The 23,106-nt window shown below is 32.2% G+C and overlaps 2 protein-coding genes across 2 annotated transcripts; both read left to right on the plus strand.

Annotated features, from left to right (window-relative positions):
* Positions 1-3,147: 3,147 nt before the first annotated feature.
* On the plus strand, positions 3,148-7,921 carry LOC141696857 (uncharacterized). The gene is made up of 2 exons (XM_074500989.1): positions 3,148-3,228; positions 5,586-7,921. Exon 2 carries the CDS (start codon positions 5,659-5,661, stop codon positions 7,606-7,608), a length of 1,950 nt encoding a protein of 649 aa, XP_074357090.1. The 5' UTR covers positions 3,148-3,228; positions 5,586-5,658; the 3' UTR covers positions 7,609-7,921.
* Positions 7,922-11,619: 3,698 nt separating this feature from the next.
* On the plus strand, positions 11,620-21,427 carry LOC141697557 (inactive protein kinase SELMODRAFT_444075-like). The gene is made up of 8 exons (XM_074501993.1): positions 11,620-11,749; positions 12,514-12,611; positions 12,729-12,928; positions 13,012-13,710; positions 14,196-14,344; positions 14,570-14,782; positions 15,069-15,218; positions 19,986-21,427. The coding sequence occupies exons 1-8, from the start codon at positions 11,639-11,641 to the stop codon at positions 20,277-20,279; spliced, it is 1,914 nt and encodes a 637-aa protein (XP_074358094.1). The 5' UTR covers positions 11,620-11,638; the 3' UTR covers positions 20,280-21,427.
* Positions 21,428-23,106: the final 1,679 nt, after the last annotated feature.

Below are 23,106 nucleotides of genomic sequence, written 5' to 3' on the forward strand. Positions count from 1 at the left end.
AGACAGGATAATAAAACAAAACCATCAAGTCAAACTCCATGCTGCTTCACTACTCTATTCCAGCATCTTTGAAAATCTTCTTAACTTGCATGGAAATGGTAATGCTTCTTTGTTCTTCATTCCCTGTTAAACAGGCTCCCACATTTCTTTTGTAAGCACCCAACGCATGTGATTGTCTTGTCACTATCAACAGATGCTTGAATTGATCATACATCGGGCACATGCTTGTCATCCGTCGAGCTGCTTTGTTGATCATCCGTCAGATAGCTATTTGACACTTGACTTCATTTCACTTATGCAGAATTACAAGACATCTTATATTTACAATTAATCAGCCTATTCTGCATATCTAATAATAGTCAACATGACTCATATGCTACTACAGGATCCATACAAAGTTGTTCACAGAAATGTGTTACAATACTTATTGTTACATAAGCTACTCACTCGATGGATGTCAAATCATTATCCGTCGGGACTATATTGAGTCATCCGTCGGGACTATATTTGATCATCCGTCGAGTGCTACATTTTTCACTAAGTTAAATCTACCAAGGTGTTTTGTTAATATAATCATCAAGTTCACAACATATTCCCAACAGAGTCATTGTTTTTAGTTGAGAACGGGAGTCCATATATGTTCTGCAAGTAAAATAGTATAAAATTTTTGTAAAACGTATTATAATGTGAATTGTGTTCTACAAATATCACTATTTTAATAAATATTTTGCAAATCTCATATATTTGACAAGTTGAACATTGCAGAACATATGATTTTATTGAACATGATCAGTTTGAAAAACATACGTATTCACGTTGTAGAACACGTAAATATTCAACTTGCTGAACATTAATGGTATAACACCATAACACGCGTTTATATCACATAGTTTATTATTTTAGTTTTTTAATTATTAGAGATATTAAACCTGAACCATTAGATTGGATTGTAATATAAAGTTAGGATTTTGGACTCCAGAACTCCAAAAAAAATAGGGACTTTATGTATATGATTACTTATAATAACAATATCAAATTGAATAATATAAAATTTAGGATTTGTCTCACAAATATTTGAATACAAATATATCTTTAATTAAATAATGCAATAAATAAACTATTTTTTATGAAGAAGCATCAAATGTCTTACCATTTTTCAAATAACATGTTAATGAAAATTATTAATTTTACTTTATAGTTGTAGTTTAATTTTTTCTAAAGAGAATGAAAAAATAGGACTTTAGGAGCACCTCTTTATAAACTCACCATCATTGAATAATATTTAAAACCTATTTTTTTTAAAGTGAAACATTAATAAATAAATCGATTTAGTATATCTTCGTAGTTTTAATGGAGCTTGTGACATCTCATGTCAAATTTTGAATATATTTAAATATTGGGTCAAGTTCCAGATATAATAATGTAAAACCAGTCAGTTAGTAATTTTGATACATAAAATCAATTGACTTGATCGTATAAAGTCCTCAAAATATTAATTTTTATTAATATAAGATATTATAAAATTTATCCTTATTGGTAAGATATTCCCGTCGAACTTGTAATTTAAATTTATTAAATCTAGATAGTGATGATGTACTTTCGGCTGGGTCATGTAGTTAAATTTTGAGTATTTTTTTAAAATGGGTAAAGTTCTGATTTTGAAGCTAGTAATTTTGATACATATTATCAATTGACTTGATTCTATAAAGACATTAAAGATATTAATTTTTACCAACTTAAGATATCACAAAATTTTCTTTGTTGGTAAGATTTTCTAGTCGAACTCGTAATTTAAATTAAATCTAGGTAATGACGTGGTATTTACGGGCAGATCATTTAGTCAAATTTCGAGTATTTTTTGAAAATGAGTCAAAGTTCTAGTTCTGAATTCGAAATACATCGAAATACACTAATTATAACTTATCTAAATATGTAGTACATATATATATATTATTTATATAAGTGTATCTATTTTCAACGTATAAAAAAATTAATTATATGTATAATTTATTTTTTATTAAAAATATATATTAAAAATGTATGAAACATACTTTTCAAATTAAAATTTATTTAATAAATAAGGGAATGATCCGTTTATGTACTATGTTTAACTTTATATCTCAAATTTAATTGTTCAAAACTAATTGTATAAATATTTTAGTAATCGTGTTTAAAATTAAATAAATTGTCGCTATTTACGACACTCACATATTATGTGTATGATAAAAAAACTTAAGTAATAGTGTGGTGTAGTGGTAATGTGATGTGCATGTTAATGTAAATACCCGGTTCAGATCCTCTCAACAGCCTCTTTTATATAAATTTAAATTACAGAGGTAAATAAGTCATTTCAGTGAGACTTTTTAATCTAATAAATATTATAAACATGTTCTCTTATTATATATAGAAGAGATACTATCATAAATAGATCAATATTTAGAATAGAATTATATAAATATAAATAGAATACAATATGTTTAATGGTCTTGATTTAAATAAAATAATATATAATATTCACCATCCGAATTTAATTAGTTAGATTTGGTCTATATACCAAGTTAAAGATAATTCGTAGGCTATTGATTTTAGTTAATATTTACATTTTATTTAAAACATAACTATCTTTAATAAACAAATCTATAAATATTAATAAAATTATATTTTTCAATTAGTAATATTTTTTTAAAACTAAAATATTACTAACTTATATACATATATATATTTAAAATTATTATTAAATTATATTATTTAAATTTTTAATAATAAATTTCATAGCTTAAAATTTTTTCTTCAAATTAAATTTAAAAATTAAATAATATTAAAAACTATTCATGGGGGTTTTAAATTAATTTTCATTAACATAACTCAAGGTATTGCATAACTCAGACAACCATGTTATTAACTTAAGGTACTACATAATTGAGGCAATTACGTTATTGACTTAAAAATAAGCACGTTAATTTTAGCTTGCTAAAAATACAATTAGAAAATACATATATCTTGTTTTTTTTTAAATTTTAATAATTGGTGTAATTAACTCTTTTTAAGCCATATTTATAAAAAAAAATATAAAGAAAAATGAAGTGAAAATTCCAATTAAACCCAAAATAAATTGAGATTTAGGGGATATTATATATACAACATTACACGCAACACAAACATTAGGGTTTCATCTATTCTCCTTCTCCCGCCTCTCCCCCACTCTCTCCAGCCCTCCACAAAATCAAGGTCACTCCTCTCTCTCTCTCTGTTTAATTATACCCTTTTTGCTTCTGTATGTATATATTACTTTGCTTGTATCTATCTATCTTGACATGTTCTTGATTTAGTTCTAGTTACTTTTTTCGATTTGGTTGATTGTTCTTTGTTTATATGATGGGTTTATGATTCTTGTTTCGTGTATCTATTTTTGATAGCTTTCAAAAGATGGGTTCTTGGGTGTGAAAGAATTAGAAGAAAATTCAAGATTGTGTTTTTATTGTTTGGTTTCTTGAATTAGTTTAGTTTTGCTTGTAATTGAATTGTTTTGTTGTGAATTGGGTTAATTTCTTGATAATTAGTTTGGTTTTGAGGAAGTTTAGTATTCTCGAAACATGTTGTGGACACGTAAGGTATGGTTCTTTTGTTTTAGACTGTTCAAGGTTTGGTTTTTATTTATCTTGAGGTAGAATAAAACCCGTAAAATATGTTTCTTTTGTTATAGACTCGCCAAGGTTTGGTCTTTAATTATCTTGAGGTTACGGGTTATGAGTAGTTAGTGTTGTCGGCTTTATTATGTTTTAGAGGTGGTAGTAATATCTGATAAAATCTCTATCTGATAATTGGTAAGAAGATGTTTGGAATGATTAAAATGTGATTTTTTTGGGTATTGTATGATACTTTATTTGAAATATGAAAGAATGTAGACTTTTCCGGGAAGCATTAATAAAGTTTACTGAGAAAAATTTAGTTTTAACAGAAAGATTATCTTTTTTCGAGATATTATTTCAATTAAAGCTTACTAGAATTAATATTTAGCTATACTATTTGTAAGCAACTGACTCCAAGTCTCCAACTAGTTATAGTTGACTTGAGTTGACTATTTTATTAAACTTATATTTGATATTACTAACAACAATCCTGAAATCCCCTCTCTTACGACTCAGCCATTTTCTCATGGATTTGATAGAATGAAATATTTATTATGAATATTTCAGCTTTCTCGAAACAACTCGGAACAACGTGTAACTTTCTGCAAATTCTATTTTCAGTTTTGGCTGTTTTAAAATTATATATTTGGCTTCAGCGAACACTTTATACATTGTAGCAGCTGCTTCAGTTTCAAACCAATTTACCTTTACACACCATTGTCCAAAGCATTTTCATCAGTGCAAACAATATATTTGTTCCTCTTAGATGAGGAATATGAAATACTGTAGTTAAATTAGACTAGTGCTGGATTGATTATCCGGTGGATGCAAATCTACCCGTTAATAAGCTAGCACCTCGTATTTTATTTTACCTGCTAGTAGATTAATAGAACAATAGTTTCCTTAATATTGCTTGTGTTACTAAATTGTCTAAAGACGTAAGTGTTTGTCTTTATACTAGTTCTCCTCTCATTTGGAACATTATTCACTGGTTAATGTTTAGGGTTTTGGTCACTTATTTTTCCCTATTTCTGTTTTCTTATTGTTCTTTTGGTCATAGTGTCTTTGTCCATCTGAATGGTTTCTTTTAAATTTTCTTCTTTAATTTTGTGTAAACGTTCATAAATAGCAAGTATATGGTATTCATTGTGATCATTCTTTACACCCATAAACAAAATTTTTAGTATTAACACATCGAATGTCATACCAACAAGATTTTAAGTGTTGTAGAAATTCAATCTTCTATCAAGTCCATGAGTTATTATTGTTTCACTTTTCTTTTTCTATGTTTTAAGCAATTCTTCTATTTTTTTTAAAAGCAATTTAAGTAGGATTCTAGTCACTAACTTTAGGCAATAGTGTGCTGATTTTTCCTAAGCAGACCTAGAAGCAAACTAAAATACAGTTTTTTATAGCACATTTATGTGATATATTAAAGTTAAGATAACAACAATCATGTTTAATGATTCTCTTTTCTATTGTATATATAATTCACCTGTTGGTGTACAGATATGATATATGATCAAATTTTGTATAATTGTGTATATAGCAATAAGAATTAAATTTTGTATCTTATAAATATTCAAGTAAATTTGTGTTTGATGTACATCTATTTGTAGTGTTGACGTATTATATTAGTATATCAATACCTACTTTTGACGTATAGCAACATTGTGTATATGAGGTGTTGGTATGGTTGATTTCATGTTAATTTATATTAATATAATCATACATGTGGTTTCTTGGTTGTATTTATGAGTTTCTGCTTATTTCCTCTTGCCTACAGCTTGAATTTTGCAATATACTCTGCTCAAGTTGTTTTGCATGCTTATAAATACTTGACTGTTATTTCTTGAAATAATGAAAAAATTTACTCAACTTTATTATATGATGTTATACTGGTTAAATTTGTTACTTAGATCTTGATGATAACACATCTTAGTATATCTATTGCAGGCTCAGTCTATTTAAGTATCTGCAGAGGCTTGATATCTTTATTTGACATTGCAAGTCTACTACATCATACATTATGGTTCCAAAGTCGAGTATTCGGCTTATTTCTTACTCACAGGAGCTTGTAGATGGAAAGCCTCTTTATGTTTCCTCGAATTGCCTTCCAGTGAAGGCCCTAGACTATGAACCTGCTGGGCATTCTTACCATTTAGCTGCTCAAAGGCTCCTTGGGTTTTTTGAGAAAGAAGATGTGGAAGATGACAATCAGAATGTCCCTAATGCCAAGGGTCAAGAATCTATTCACTCATCAGGTTCCTATAGTAGCAGCAAAGGTAAGAAAAAATCTGGTGCTGGAGGGGATCAACAAGATCATTATGCATTGCTAGGTCTGGGTCATCTGAGGTATCTTGCTACCGACGATCAGATTAAGAAGAGCTATCGTGAGACTGCTTTAAAATACCATCCTGACAAGCAGGCAGCTCTTGTTCTTTCTGAGGTAACTGAAGCTGCAAAACAAGCTAAAAAGGATGAAATTGAGAACCACTTCAAGGCTATACAGGAAGCTTATGAGGCTTTGATTGACCCTGTAAAAAGAAGAATATACGACTCCACAGATGAATTTGATGATGAAATTCCTACTGACTGTGCCCCACAAGACTTTTTTAAGGTGTATGGACCAGCTTTTATGAGGAATGGGCGCTGGTCCGTTAATCAACCTGTCCCTCCTTTGGGAGACGACAGTAGTTCAATAAAGGATGTGGACGACTTCTATGATTTTTGGTATGCTTTCAAAAGTTGGAGGGAGTTTCCACATGCAGATGAGTTTGATCTTGAGCAAGCTGAATCTCGTGATCATAAAAGGTGGATGGAGAGACAGAATGCGAAGCTCTCAGAGAAGGCTAGAAAGGAGGAATATGCACGGGTACGTATACTTGTTGACAATGCCTATAAAAGGGACCCAAGAATTGTGAAGAGAAAGGAACAAATGAAAGCTGAAAAGCAGAAGAGAAAAGAGTCCAAGCTTTTGGCAAAGAAAATGCAGGAAGAAGAAGCTGCTAGAGTAATTGAGGAGGAGAGACGTAAAAAGGAGGAAGAGGAAAAACGAGCTGCTGAAGTGGCTCTGCAGATGAAGAAGCAGAAAGAGAAAGAAAAGAAGCTACTTCGTAAAGAAAAAGCTCGTCTCAGAACTCTTTCAAGCTCTGTTGTGTCCCAACATTTACTAGACCTTAATGAAGATGATGTCGAAAAACTTTGCACGTCACTTGACATTGAGCAGCTGAAAATTTTATGTAACAAAATTGAGGCAGAAGAGGGGCTAGGTCTAGCAGAACTTCTTAGAAATGCACTTTTATGTAATAATGGTGAAATGCTAGATGGGATAAAGCAGCCTTTGCAAAATGGCAATGCAACTAAAGTTGCTTCAAAAATCCCTGCTATCAACTATGAAAAAAAAGAGAAACCATGGAGCAAAGAAGAAATCGAGCTGTTGAGGAAAGGGATGCAGAAATTTCCCAAAGGAACCTCACGAAGGTGGGAGGTTGTGTCAGACTACATTGGCACGGGGAGATCTGTGGAAGAGATTCTGAAAGCAACTAAAACAGTTCTTCTCCAGAAACCTGACTCATCCAAAGCATTTGACTCTTTTCTTGAGAAGAGAAAACCAGCAGTGTCTATTGCATCTCCTCTTACAACCAGAGAGGAGGTAGTCGGAGAATCTTTTAGTAATGGAGTTAAAGAAAGTGCTGTTAAGACTGAAGACGTGAAGGAATCTTCTAGTAAGACAGAGAGTCCCCAGAAGTCAGATGATGTGGATGCTGCAAATGTGAATTCATCTAACTCCGACCAGGATGCTTGGTCTGCTGTTCAAGAGAGGGCACTGGTTCAAGCTCTGAAAACGTTTCCCAAGGATGCTGCCCAGCGTTGGGAGCGAGTGGCAACTGCAGTTCCAGGAAAATCTGTACATCAGTGCAAGAAAAAGTTTGCATCACTGAAGGAAAGCTTTAGAAGCAAGAAAAGTGCGGTTTAGTTGAGTCAGTTCCAAATTGTTTGCTTACGGATGAAACCAGTGGAGATGATGCTTGCTTCATTTTCTTTTTTATATTCTGTTCATCTCCTTTAAGATGGGTATAGGTATACTTCTACATAACCACCGAATTTTCTACCCCTGATCATTATTTTGTGTTGGTAATTTTTGGGAGTCTAGGTTTTTGAGGGGTTCAGAGCTGTTAAAACCATTATTATACAGCAAGTACTTTATATCCTTTGACTTGAATATTTAGTTTCATGCATCATGATAAGAGTTTTCAGTATAATATTTTTTCTACCTGGGAATTTTATAGATGGGATATACAGGCAAATCGAACAATAGAATATCATTGGAGTTACGGTATTTACGATTTAATTTATGTGTGCCTATCCTAGAAAATGCGTTTCTTGTTTTGTGAAGTCTTGCCATATATGTTGCTTTCATGAAAGTCATTTTTGCTCAGTGTCCTCAATTGTGCCCTAAAGTCTAAAGTTCTGTGAGTAATCTAGTTTTGTGCTGTTGGGAATGTTATTGTAATCTTTCCTTTTAGATGTGGTTAATACAAGTGGTTTTATCTTGATTTATTGAGACAACTAAATTGTTGTACGGATGGTTGCTTTAAAGCTCGAAGCTCTATACACTCATTAAAATCAGTGAGATTTATTTTACGTTCGGTCCCATTTGCTAGCAAAAACAAAAACAAAATGGACATGTATAGAACCGTTGGGGGTCATATTTATACTTGTGGTATAAAATGGTACATTAATTGTTTTGCCACCTTAACGTAATCGGCCGGATAAGGTAGATGACGGTAACGTAACCGGCATCCGGTTATCCGGCCGGACAAGGTAGAGGACGGTGGCCATACTTTTTTTTCTTTTGTACTTGCCAGATTTTATTAACGTTAGATTCTTGGATTAATTAGTTTCCAGTGATAGAAAATGTCTCATTTCTTTTTGAGCTCTTATGATTAATTGATTTTTAGCTTACTTTTCATTGTTCATAACAACTGTGCTTGTGTTTAGGGTTCTTTTCTTGCCTTGGAACATTGGAATATACTATTCTAATACCTAGGATGTTATGCGTCAACAGAAATTGTGAACAAAAACTAAAGAAAAGCCTGGTTATGCGACAGATTTATACCTACAACTAAAAAGGCTTACTATAATTTATGTGGTTCTTTGATCTTTGTTTTGATGAATTTTATTTACAGGGTCATGTTCCTCCTAAAACTGGACCTGACAACGTTCTGTGTCGTGCACAAATGTTCCGTCTATTTTCGTGTTTTTGTGTACCAAATCTTAAGCCTGAACCCGACCTGGATTTGCATTCGTATACCAATTTGGTGACACTAACCCGAAACTAATATATTCGTGTTAACCCGTTGTAGTACATTAAAGTACACGTTAGTTAAGGAATAGTAAAATATATTTTAATATTTACATTTATATATATGTTACTTAGAATAGTTAAAATTCACGTTTGGTATTTAGTATGTACTAACTTGAATCCCGTGCGCTGCACGGATTCCCGTTAAAATTTAAATTTTTATTATTCAGTCAGATTATAATTTTAAAAATATTTATATAAATATATAAAAATTATAAATTTATAAATTTATAATTAAAATTATAGAATAACTTGTGGTCGTAGTTTAATATGATAGGTAGATTATGTCTGGTAGTTTAATAATTTAGTAGTTTAGCGGATATATAACAATATTTATTTATTTTTTAATAATATGATAAGTTGTGATCGTAGTTTAGTAGAATAAGTAGACTATATCTAGTATATCTAGTAGTGTAACAATTTAGTAGTTTAACAGACATATAACACTATTTATTTATTATTTTAATAACCAAAATTAGGGAATAACCGTTGAACCAAATTATACTTCATTTCGGTTATTATAGTATAATATAGATATAGATATGTATATTATATATTTTTAAAATTTTAATTATTTATTACGTATGTATACTTTCGTTCTGTGTCGTGTACCTATATTGGAAACCCAAATTCGACACTAATTATATTCATATTTTTCGTGTTCGTGTACCAAATTTTTGAACCCAAACACTAATTATTCGTGTCGTTTTTCACGTGTCATATACCAGTATTGTCAGATCTACCTAGAACCATTAGTCCAAGAACTCTTAGAACTTATAAGTCTCGGGTAAGTTACCTAAGATTCTTCGGCAAAACTCGCCTTATGTTGTAGTTTCATATTTTTCAGCTTAACTTTATATTTTGTATTAAAATTATGGGATATTTTATAATTGAATTGAGACTGTTTATTAAAAAATAAAGCAGCATTTTCCTGATTTGTAGTATTAATTAGGATTCTATGGCAGAATTCACTTTATTGTGTTAATATTCTATTTATGTAGAGTTCTCGTGTAGAATATAATATCCTGCAACAAAATTTGATTTATTGTGTAGTATTAATATGTTATTTACATAGAGTTCAGGTGTAAAATTTTAACTCATTTGTAGTATTAATTAGGATTCTGCAGCAGAATTGTACATGCAAAATGTCGTGTTTATTTATTATATTTTGAAAATATTTTTAAGCAGACAATAATGTATATATGTTTAGATCTTGAAAACCTATTTAAAATTTAAAGTTTGCAGCAAAATTCACATTATATTTTAAGGATTGGTTTTAAGTTTAATGTGACCCTTTATTTATATTTTATTATACAATATTGGTTACATATTTAATTGATTCAAATTTGAGCCGGACCGGACATATTGTATTTGAGTATTCCTCGGTATGCAGAAACATTTAAATTTTCGAGGCAAACCAAAACATATCAAATTTTATCGGGCAAGACTTCATAACTTTTTTTTTTGTGATTTGGTTAAGATTAAAGTTTGATTCAGATTCTTGTCAATATTTACTTTATATCTGCCCTAAAATGCGATGCTGTAAGATTCTAAGATAATTCTAGCACAGATACAAAAACCTTCGTTATTGTCATCCATGTTTATAATAAGCAGGACATTTACAGCAGATAATGTATAAAATTATGATGAGGAATCCTGGAAAATAACGAAAGTTTGAATCTTGTACAAATCCTGCCATGATTCTGATTAATTTAATCAGCCAGCCATAAACAGCAACAACAACATGCCGGTTCTTAACCTGGTTTATATCGAAATCTACTAACCTATACATCTCTGATTGTAAAATCTGAAAAAACTCGAAATGCCATCACCGTGGATATCCGAATATGCGCTTCAACTCTCTCCATAGATGCCTTCCTGGATTCACCAGCTTCATCATTTCCTCGACTCTTCGTCATTATCACTGATATAAAATAAACGTTTTCGTATATACTAAAATTGTTCAAAATTTGTCTTGTTTTTCCTGGTAACAAGTTCTTGTCTAATATAAACAATCTAAAACTTTGTTAAGAAAATAGAATTGAGAAGTAATGGATGGAGTTGCAGTAACGTCACCTGTTGCAGTACAGAAGGTGGTAGTAATCCAGGATGCATCAAGAGAGGTTAGTTGGAGCGCAATCCGATACGTGATGATGCATACCAAACTGCTTAAATCTGGAGATGAGCTCATACTCATTCCAGTCCTTCACCAGGTTAATAATCCTAGTACGTTATCTTTCACCACAGCTAGAAAAAAGTGTAAGGTTCTCTTGCGTGTTATTGCTTTTGTCTGTCTGAAAACGGTATTTTTGTTGTTAATCTGTCAACTGTAAAAATTTATGTACTCGCGCATCCATGTATGGAGACTTCATAATCCTGCAATTTCCCTGCACAAGACATGCAAAAATTGAGCTTAATTCAAGGCAAATGTAGCATTTAGTAAAAATTGAGTCTAATGGCACCCGTTCAATCTTGTTCTAGTTTTTAAGTCTATTTACTTTTCCTTTTGGAATTGATATTTCATGTAAGACTCTGCAATATGTTGTTTTTAACCTATAATCTTTCTCTGTCCTCTGTCTTTCCTTGGTATAATGTATCTATATACACAGTGGGGTACAAAAACAAGGTAGATTCCAGTTCCATGTTTGGATCCAACTCAAAAATGGTAGGGGAAGAAGTTTCGAGAATCGATGAGCTGTATCGAAACACTGCAGACATGAAGCAAATATCCATGCAATGTGAAATGCAAAAGGTAGATTACATAATCTTGTTCTGAATACTATCTGATAGGTCCTATGAAATTAATCTTATTAAGGCTCACATAAAACCTGAAATATATTCATAATTTTTTCTTCCTTTTCTAAAACATACAGCTGCAACAACAATATATAAACATCTAGCCTTAACTGCTCACTACATCCATAAGCAGTTCATGGATGATAACACATACTAAACTGCTACTAATAACACTAATAGCAATAAACATAGCAAGTAAATAATTCAAGAGACATCAATGGATAGGACTGTTGTGCCATCTTGAAGACCAATCACTATCAATTGATAGTAACTTTCAATTCTACTTTCAACAGTGATTTAAGCTTGGAAAATGTTAACTAGATTTGCTAAGAAATTAGTAATTGCATATATGCGAATTAACAGAACTTCAGGGGTTGCAGAACTTTTAGCAAATGATATATGGACTACATGGACTATGTTACTCGGACTCTTCATTTCACTTTTGAGTACTCGTGTCGGACACTCGACACTTGGACATGGACACTCGGACTCGGACACTTATTTTAAGCCAAAAACATGCATATTTTCCAAAATGTTGCCGAGTCCGATACTTGGACGTGTCCATGTCGGATACTTCTAGCCGAGTCCGAGTAACATAGACATGGAGTTCATACCTGATAACTGAAAAATTATGCAAACAGATACTAAAGAAATTTCAATTACGGCATATACCCTAATATAGAAGGCTAACAAGATCAACCCTTCTATGCAAATTGTCAGATAAAGTTTGTCTTGAAGGTATACGCTGGACAATCGCCAAGGGTGGTTGCTATAGAAGCTGCTTTAAATTTTGAGGCAACATGGGTGGTACTCGACAGGTAATACATATTAGTAAACGTTCAAGGTCTTAGATCATTGTTTACTTTGTGGGGTTTTAGGTATGCAAGTAAGTTTGAGAACATGCTATGTTTCACATTACATATTCGATGATACAGGCAGATGAAGAAAGACAAGAAATACTTCATGGAGACGCTGTCGTGTGGAATTTCCAGAATGAAACGTGACAACACCATTGAAAAACTAAGAGGGCCTAAAACAATAGACAACACCATACCTGTGGGAGAAAAAATCACCAGTGGTTATGTATCTTATGGTGAAATGATACCAGGAAGCCCTGGCGATCTTTCTCCACAGAGTAAGTGGCACTTAACGAATAGTAAGTCCTATATGTTGTTTACAAGAAGCTCTCTAATGATAATATTTATCAAACTTATGCAGACTCTCCATCTGCCAAAGAACTAGCCTCTGGGAAAAAACTAAGTTTTGGTGATATTTGTAAAGTACCCCAACTGGATTCACATAACAAATCATATGGAACATCGTCCAAATCATCATATAGTACTGATCAAACGATATGGTCAAGTATAATTTCAAGCTCAACAAGTACAAGTAATACAGAAAGCATATGGTCGAGTATAATTTCAAGCTCAACAAGTACAAGTAATACAGAAGGCTCAAGTTCTAGTTCCACTGAAGTAAAGAGTTTCTCATCAAACTTCCACAAGGATCAAAAATATCACAAGCTTGTTGCAAAAGAAGTCGAGAAAGAGCAGGAATTCCAAAATAGTCTATGTTCGATTTGTAAAAACAGACGGCCAAAGGCTGGATGGAAGAGGGATTTCAGTTACACAGAGCTTCAAGAAGCTACAGATGGGTTTTCGGACAAAAATTTCCTATCCGAAGGTGGTTTCGGATGTGTGTACAAAGGAAAGCTGAAAAATGGGCTACAGCTTGCTGTCAAACAGCACAAAGATGCAAGCCTCCAAGGAGAGAAAGAGTTTAAATCTGAAGTTTATGTATTAAGCAAGGCAAGGCATCAAAATTTGGTGATGTTGCTTGGATCGTGCTCAGAAGGAAGCCACAGGCTACTTGTGTATGAGTACGTCTGTAATGGCTCACTAGACCAACACTTATCAAGTAAGACGTATATTACTTTAACATCTAATGTAGCTTGATTGAGCATATAAGCTAAAATACAAGTCCAGAAAAGACCTGAACTTCAGAATAGAAGCTATGTTACCCCGACTCTTCAATTTTCCTCAAATACGCCCATCTGACTCTCGAAACCCGGACATGGGCATGGACACCGGGACACATATTTTAGGCCAAAAATATGTAAAGTTTTCAAAATATTGCCGAGTCCGACGCTTGGGCACGTATCCATGTTGGATTTTATCCGAGTCCGGGTAATATAGGATACAAGTCAAAATATGTGCCTACTTTTTCCTTGACTTTTAGGTCAGATTAGACTCATACAAAATGACCCATCTAAACTCATTGCTGATGTTATTCATTTGTTCAGTTATAAGTTAAAAGATTAAAATGTTCTCATATCCTGTGAAGTTAGGAGTCAAAGCTAGCTCAAATCATAAATGAGAGGGATTTTTGTTTATAATGTGCAGAACACACCAGGAGAGCTTTGAATTGGGGCAAAAGAATAAAAATAGCATTGGGAGCCGCAGAAGGTTTAGAGTTCCTCCATAATAACAAAATCATTCACAGAGACGTGAGACCCAACAACATTCTCGTAACTCACGATCATGAGTCACTGGTAACACTCTGATCTGCAAAAATTACGAGTAAAAAATTTGAAATGAGAAAACCCACATCATTTAGGTGTTCTCTCTGCAATGCTATTTACTTATATTTCTACCTAATACTGAATGGTCATGCTACAACATAACATATATAAGAAAAATAAAAGAATGGAATTTACCTGCCAATTTAGAATACGTAGATGCGTGATTTATATTGACATGTGAATCAAACACTGCAGCTAGGAGATTTTGGCCTCGCAAGAAATCAATACGATGATTTAGAAAACCCCTCTGAAAACAGTGTTGTTGGTACTCTTGGATATATGGCTCCGGAATATGCAGAATGTGGGAAAGCGTCAACAAACACAGATGTGTATTCATTTGGGGTGGTTCTGTTGCAGTTGATCACAGGACTAAGGACCACAGACAAGTCTCCCAGTCTGGTGGAATGGGTAAAAACTGCATTATGCTCGTTTGTGCTTGTATGAGAGAATAAGACTACAATACATATATACATGCAAACACATTAAACACTAACACTTAACAGTCACTAAAGAGACTCACTGCAAACTATTGTTCAGTTATAAGAAGTTTCAAATTAACTAGTAGCTGTAGAATTTTCGGTGTTAAATGTGTTTGCAAGTGGAAACATACGAGACAGAATAGTCCCTTTAACTAGCAAAATATGTATACAAATGAACCTTTTAAGATTTTCACAAATCATTAATACTGTTACAGGCCAGACCACTCCTGAAAGAAAAGAACTACCCGGATTTAATTGACAGAAGGATTGGAGACTCCTTCGATGTTCACCAACTGTTTTGGATGGTGCGGCTTGCAGAAAAATGCCTAAGCCTAGACCCTTCAAAAAGATACAATATGACAAGGGTAAGTTTTCATATAATACATTAAACTTAAGTAAACATGAAATTATAATATGTTTCATAGTCTTTTGTAGGACACTGACCAGATGAGCATTTTAAGTAATTTGGGTTTATTAATTTGTGTACCTATGAAGCTTCTTAGTTGATACTTTAAACAGACCAGATTTAGCTTTTTAACACCCATATTATTGTACATGTTCAAGTTACAAACAAATATAAATGCATCTAGTCAAGCTGACCTGATAATATGACTTACTAATATGCCCATTTACAATGCGTCTAGTTTTAATTCTGTCTTATCAGAAAGAAACATTTATGCGCTACATATCGGTTTTGAAATCGGAGCCGCACCACTAAAAACCGAATCACACCAACTATTTTTGGTTCGGTTTTGATTCCTACTTTCGAAAACCGCAACTAAATTGGTTTCGGTCCGGTTTGAAGGATGCGGTTTTAGCGCGAAACCGCACCATGCTCATGCCTAATATGGTATACATGTATTTCCCTTCTCTCTCTTAGAATATTATTCGTTTAGTTTTATATCACAGAGATCAATATATGTATCAATGTTGATCTAATTTAAACCTATTATAACAGGGGGATAGATATAGTAGAGACCAATAAACATTAACAGGACATATAAGCCGTAAAAAGTCTGAGAAGCTATACTAAATTGGTGATAATGTAAAAGAGTAACAGCAAGGATAATTTTGGAATGAAGGCATTGATATCCTTGAAAGAGAGTTTATTTTTGAAGAACGCTCTATGTCCTAAATTGACTAAGAAAGAATATTTCTTTTCTTTCTCCTTACTTTGGATGTCATGAAAATAGAGGAACACAAAAGGAAAAGCAAATGTAAAGAAAGAAAGGACATAAAATTTAGAGCATCTGTTGGGATTTTAAGACTATATTGATGCAGGACAGATTTGTGAAAATAAAGATTTATTAAAAAAAACGATAACAAAAGATGAAAGCAATGAACAATACGATTTTCACGATTAATTAATCAATATTATTCTCAAGAAAAATGTATAATCAAAACTAAGTAACATGTGGAGGGTTACGATGCTTATATAGGGAACATAAACCCTAACAAATAACCTAAACCAAGGCCCGTAAACAATTGAGCTTTATTTTAAATAAAATACTTAACTAATATATTCTCAGCCCCACATATAAAACATATAGATAAAATATAATATTTTTTTTACACTAAATAAATATAAACTATTTAATAAAATATATATATAGGGGGCTACTCTAATAGAAACCAATTTAGTATAGAAACTAGAAACCAAATAATTTTTTTTTAAAAATTAATTCGAAATATAACACATATGGTATGCAAATCGATCGTTGAGAGATGTAGACAAATACTGTGAAATCGGATTTTAAAAAAAAATTACGGTTTGACGGGAAATTCAAATTAAAAATGGAGGGGAAAAACTGAAATTGGGTGTGGGAGGTTGCAGGGTAGTTGGGTGGTGTGATTTAGGGTGAGACCGTTAGATTGGGTAGATCTAATGGCTTAGATTAGTTGTAAGTTTCTATTTTAATTTTAGTTTGTATTTTGATCATTCCCTTATATATATATATATAGGCCTGATCTAATGGCTTAGATTAGTTGTAAGTTTCTATTTTAATTTTAGTTTGTATTTTGATCATTCTCCTATATATATATAGGCCTTTCTTCAAGAGAGGGCTCTCTTATATACAGAACCGTAGAGAACCCTCGATTCTATGCTAGATATTCATCAAATTTGTTGCTAATGCAGAATAATAATTATATTTAAATATAATAAAACGTTTTATTTGAAAAAAAATAATTTTAAATTTTATTCTACTGTGAAATGAGTTTGGATAAGTGTGAGTTTATTGTGATTCTACTACATAATCACTTTAAATTATTTCATCAAATTTAAATGATTTTTTAAATAAAAAAAGTGTGCAACTTCATTTTTTAATTTGGTAATTAAATTTTGTAACTATATATGATGAAAAATAAAATAAATTATCTATTTATATTATTTTAATAAGGGTTCTCTACGGACCTCTATATAAGAGAGCCCTCTATGGATTGCTACCCATATATATATATTAGTTCTTTATTCTCGTTCTTCATCATATATATCAAAGATGAAGCGGTCACTTATGTGATCCATGGAATAGCTTAAGTGTTCTAAGCAATTTAGAATTCTACTAAACCCAAGTATGATGCATCAGATTAAAGATATATTACCTTATTAGTCCTTGATGTCCTCCCTGATAAGAAATTTTGTGTTAATGAACAAATATTTGCATTAGGATATCTTTAGCGATTGGTACCCTAAACAAACTTGTGAATTGGTACCCTTTATTTTGAATAACTGTAAGCAACACAGAATTACTAAGAAGTAGTTTATTGAACCTCTCTTTTTAAAATTTAGCTAAGATAATATTTTTCATGGAAGTCTCCCCTTCTAGAAGTAAGTACTGATAAAAAATTGTGAGGCCTTCGGAATCAACCATTATAGCAAAACGGATCAAAATTATCAGCAAATGCAAAGTCTTGGAAATCCTAATGCAGCAACAGATAGAAAAATGACCTCAAACAAAAGCAAATGAAGATATAAACAAGATCAAATAATGAATTATAGCAAAACGGATCAAAATTATCAGCAGACGCAAAGTCTTGGAAATCCTAACGCAGCAACAAATAGAGAAATGACATCAAACTAAAGCAAATGAAGATATAAACAAGATCAAATAATAAAGCTACAAATGATAAGAACCATTTAATAAAAAAAAAAGAAAATTAAGGTTTTTTAAAAATCTGCGAAACAGCCTGTATAGTATATACATGGGTTGAAATTCGGTGCCCCTCAATTGTGTGGTTCCCTAAGCTTTTGCCTTGGTTGCCTTGCCTAAGGGCTGGTCCTGCCTACAGAGAGGGACAGAGAGGGACATAGTAGCTTGCGCATACAAGCTTCAGCTAGTATTGTAAGTTGATAAGAATGCAGTAAATTTTACTTATATAATTAAAATTTCCTATGAATATACTACGTACGGTAGAATAGGGCCTTTATTTTACTGCACTAAATATTTTCAGAACAGATATGTAATTAAATTTACTTATTAATTTCCTATCAATATACTACATTCTCTCCAACCTTTATTTTACTGCACCAACTATTTATAGAGCAGAAATGCGATTGAACGGTTATAGGTATACCATTAATACAGTTCACAACACTTGAGAGGTGGACGTTTCAAGTATATTGTCAGGGATGAAAAGGTTGACAGTCTTATTTCATTTTATATAGAATCAAGATGATATTAAGTTAGGATGCTCAGGCCTACTTTGCATACTGAAAGATTAGGGTATGTCTACCTGTTAAACACTTCCTCTGCTGGCTTTTGTGTTTGCCATACCAGGTTGTTGGTGGATATTTTCTTCATATTTGAATTAAAGATAGAAGTAGAACATGACAACATCAATTATTTGTTTTATATATTCTTTAAGTTCTTAGGAAAACAAGAGTTGCCTAAGCTGTTTTCTGTAATCTCACAGATGTTATCGCACAAGCTTCTGTAGCTTTACTACTAATCTTAAGATACTTTGGCTCTGTTCGCTTAGATGGTATGGTATAGGGGGAAAACAGGTGACAAACTGTGAATATATGAAGAGGAGTATGGAAGAGTTGTTTAAGTACAGTGCAATTTTTTTCGAGGATCCTAGAGGGAAAAGAAGTTCATTAGTTTTTGAACTTAAAATGAATGAATTTTAGTACAAATTGATGAAGAAATGTTAGTATAGATCGATGAAACAGAATGAGCAAAGGAACGAATAGTATTAATAGTTTGAATTTCATTCCATTCCCATATTATTCTTTCTCATCCAACCGAACACAACCTTGGACTACCAGAAAGTCTCCAAATTATTCCCTATGTTACTCCGAATTATTCTCTGTTATTCAGAATCGTCTAGTAGGGTCTACCATGGATATGTGTCTAAGAGTTGGACTCTACAATATTTTGAAATTTATGCTTGTTTTTTGCACAAAAAAAGGTCAGGTATCCAGCACGTATACTTAAGGTTAAATGAAGAGTCCCGGTAACATAGATTTTTTCCTTGTAGATAGAATTTCTTTATATAACATAATATGCTCAAGTCTTTTGTTGGCACTCACCTTGCATGTATCCATTTTGTTATCTCCCTCACACAATTAAGACAAGTCAAGAATTCCGAAAGGTCAAGTAGATCTGGTTAAAATTTATTAGTTTCTGAATATAGGATTACAATCATTAAGCTTCTGTTTACTATTCTACTATTCTGACATTTAACTTGTATAGCATCAGGATAGTTTTGATAAATAATTTAATTACTGCAACATATATATTGTACATAAGAAGGCTACAGGAGTCATATTTAATTATTTTACGGTAATAATTGATTGTAGAATTTTTTTTAAAGATAAATAGAAAGAAATATTTGATTCCAAACGTGGATAAGAATTATAAACTGTCTAATTTCTTTAACTTTTACAATTTCGGTTGAAATTTTAAGAATATTATTACATATTAGAATTAAGCTGTTTCAGAGGATTAGCTTCATCTTCTAGAAAATTTATTTTGAATGTGTCCAAGGGCTGACCGAGACTATGACCAAAAGGCAACACTTGAATTTCATAGCCATTAAATATTGATTTTTTTCCAATTTGTGTCAATATCACAAAAATTCCTTTTTATCTTCTTCGTAAAGATGTGTTTGTTTCCTGTACACAATTGCAGGTGGTTAATGCTTTACACTACATAATGGAGGGAAATACAAGCTTCATCAAGGACTTCTCTCCAACACAGTCAGATTCTGCGAACAGCACAACAGAATCAACCCAATCACAAGTTGGTTCTAAAACAAATGAACTGAAGGAAGCCAGTGAACAAGGCAAAAAATCAAAAATAGACGATGTATCTGCAAGTTCCAAAGCTATACTTTCGGTTGCTAAAGATCATTATCTTTATGAAGAAAGTAATGCAGGTGCTCTAGATAGAGATGGAGTGCTTTATAATGAGATGATCATCTAATTCTGTATTTTTATGGTTTATGCATATAGCTTGTTCCAAAGTTCCCTATTACTTTTCCACTCAATACATTTCAGCTAAGATGATTAGCCTAAAATATTTGCCGACTCAGCCTATTAGTGCATTGTATAGGTAATGAAGACTAAAACAATGTGTTGATTGTTCATGATTACCTATAAACATAGAACTGAGGTATATAAATTCATACGCATCACAACATTTTCAACTCATTTCAATAGCTTAAAAGCTGTTCAAATCTCATGGTTTACTTAGTTTTAAATTATAGTTATATCACATATATGGAGGGGTTGCCTAAATGCCAAGGTGATCTAGCATGGACATGTGTTCTACCACCTTGCACTCTGTATATTAGGTGAGGCACCTTGGACTTTAGGCCTTCTTTTCTTTTAAGGCTCACATTTGAGATTTTTTTTCTTCCCAACTTCATATCTGTTGTCATCTCCCTAAATGAAAAGACTTCCTGAAATAAAAATGTTCTATTCTACATGCATATATGTTCATGTTTCTTAGCAAACACATATCTGTTTTGAACTTGGATACAGAATCTTTCTTACCAGAAAAATATACTTCCTCAAAAATTTTAAACTGAAACTGCTTTGGGGTGGTCGGTTATTTTAGGTTTTTTTAGTGATAAAGTATACCTGTAACAAATATTCAATAAATTACAAAATAATTTTCCCTTTATTGCTTTCTTATGCAGTAATTATTTGTTACAAATTTTCTTTCATAAAAAAAAATGACAAAAATTAGATTATGTAACAAGAATACCACTTTAGAAATTTTTAGCCAAAACTACAAGCCTAATACGCATTTCCAAGATGAGTATCACTACTTGGGTGAGGGTGAGAGTAATACGCATTTCATTAATGTGTGTATCCTGTAGTGCCACTTTAAAAAAATGTTTTTATTTTAATTTTTTATGATATATCCATTTCTAAAATGCACATTAGACTTGCCCATTTCTGAAAGGCGTATTATAGTGGAATTTTTAGCCAAAAAAATTCAAAAGCGGTATTTTAGTCACATTTTCTAAAAAAATGTATTTTTTGCCAAAATTTTTAAAAGCAGTATTTCTAGTACCATTTTCTGAAAAAAATGGTATTTTTGGCATCACCCTAAAAAATATATACATATGCAAAAAATAACCTAGTGCAATAGGGTAGGGCTAATATACAGGTTTTAGAAGCTTATATATAACTTGTTCAATCAGCCTAAGCCTAACAGAGGTGATTAAAAATTTGACACATAGCTTGTTAACTAGAATCTAAAGAGACTCTACTGCACACCGCCTAGCTAATATTATAGTTTCTCCTCTAGTCAATATATCTTATTCCTGAATGTTGTTTATCTATGGCCTGACCTGCGAAATGGTGGGAATATATATAGGATATAATGCTTCATTTCAACTGGATTTGATCGACTAAATTACTCGGAAAGGAGAAAACGAAGAAGAAAAAATAACTATGCAGTTCTAATTGTATTTATCAAATAAATCTTTAAACTCTATTCACTTTAAAAAGATAGTATTAATCTTTTACATAGTTACTTTCGGAAGATATTTTTCTCTTGTTTAAAGGAGAAATTACTTAAATTAGAACCAGCTTTACTAAAAACCTATATAAGTTTATTTGAGCAAAAAATTTTAAATTTATTCACCAATTAAAACTATATAATAAATTCAAATTCGAGTTCGATGAGAGAGGGGAAATAAGTCAGTAATCTGAAAGGCTGAAAATCTCGGCAAGTAAAATCAAAGTCGGAAGATGTAAAACGTCAAACAGAGAGCATGTGTATACAATGTACTGCAGAAAATATTTAGTTTAATGCATCATCAATATGTAAAGCACTGTTCACCTGTTAACTTTATCCTGGCTGCTGCTTGTTGTAGTCCTTTCGTTAGAATGAGTTGCATACCCCATTGATGAGTTGGAAATAAAACTGATTCTTTAACCTTAACCCAATCCCCAATGTAAAGTTTCTCATCCTCTACGAGCTCCACTTCAGATGGATCTAGCATCCATGCTCCTGAGCCGTATGGTGCATATATACAGTTGAGAGAATTACAAACCACTCTCTTATTTGTAGTTAGAACCACTAACTACAAACCCAAGATCAATCTTAAAAAATTAGGCAGAAGTTTTGATGAAAATATATTATATTTCTGAGATCTAATTTGATACAAATCTGCTGAGTACATTTTATAGTAGAAATAGAATATTCTAGATAATTATTAAATGCATAAGTCTACTCAGGTTCCATGTATAGATAATAAATGCAAGAAACTACAAGAACTTTCTAATGCATGAACCTATAGATGCATAATTAATATCTCAACAGTTCCAGAATCTTCATAGAGTTTGCACAAATTTTCAACACTCCCCCGCGAACTTCGGAAACCAAACCAAGCTGTGCTCGAATAAACTCAAATTTCGCTTTTGGCAAGGCCTTCGTAAATATATCAGCAAGTTGTTCGTTTGTATCAACTTTGATGAGGTCAATTTCTTCTTGCAACACTTTCTCCCGTATAAAATGATAGTGCACTTCGATATGTTTAGTTCTTGCGTGAAATACCGGATTTGAAGCTAGACGAATCGAACTCATATTATCACAATATAACTCCACTGCTTCCATTTTAGAGTGAGAAATATCCTTGAGCAGTCTCGTTAACCATACACACTCCTGTGCAGCAAGTGTCGCAGCATTATATTCTGCCTCTGTGCTTGATAACGCAACAGTAGCTTGCTTCTTGCTGCACCATGAGATTGCAGCTGAACCGAGGTCAAAATTGTATCCAGAAGTAGATCGTCTT

The sequence above is a fragment of the Apium graveolens genome, chromosome 11, assembly GCF_009905375.1.
Source record: "Apium graveolens cultivar Ventura chromosome 11, ASM990537v1, whole genome shotgun sequence".
NCBI classification, from domain to species: domain Eukaryota; kingdom Viridiplantae; phylum Streptophyta; class Magnoliopsida; order Apiales; family Apiaceae; genus Apium; species Apium graveolens.

Coding starts and splice junctions, on each gene's coding strand:
- LOC141696857 (XM_074500989.1), top strand. CDS start 5,659: ATGGTTCCAAAGTCGAGTATTCGGCTTATTTCTTACTCACAGGAGCTT.
- LOC141697557 (XM_074501993.1), top strand. CDS start 11,639: ATGTTTGGATCCAACTCAAAAATGGTAGGGGAAGAAGTTTCGAGAATC. Junction 11,750..12,513: donor TGCAATGTGAAATGCAAAAG/GTAGATTACATA, acceptor GCAAATTGTCAG/ATAAAGTTTGTCTTGAAGGT. Junction 12,612..12,728: donor ACATGGGTGGTACTCGACAG/GTAATACATATT, acceptor TCGATGATACAG/GCAGATGAAGAAAGACAAGA.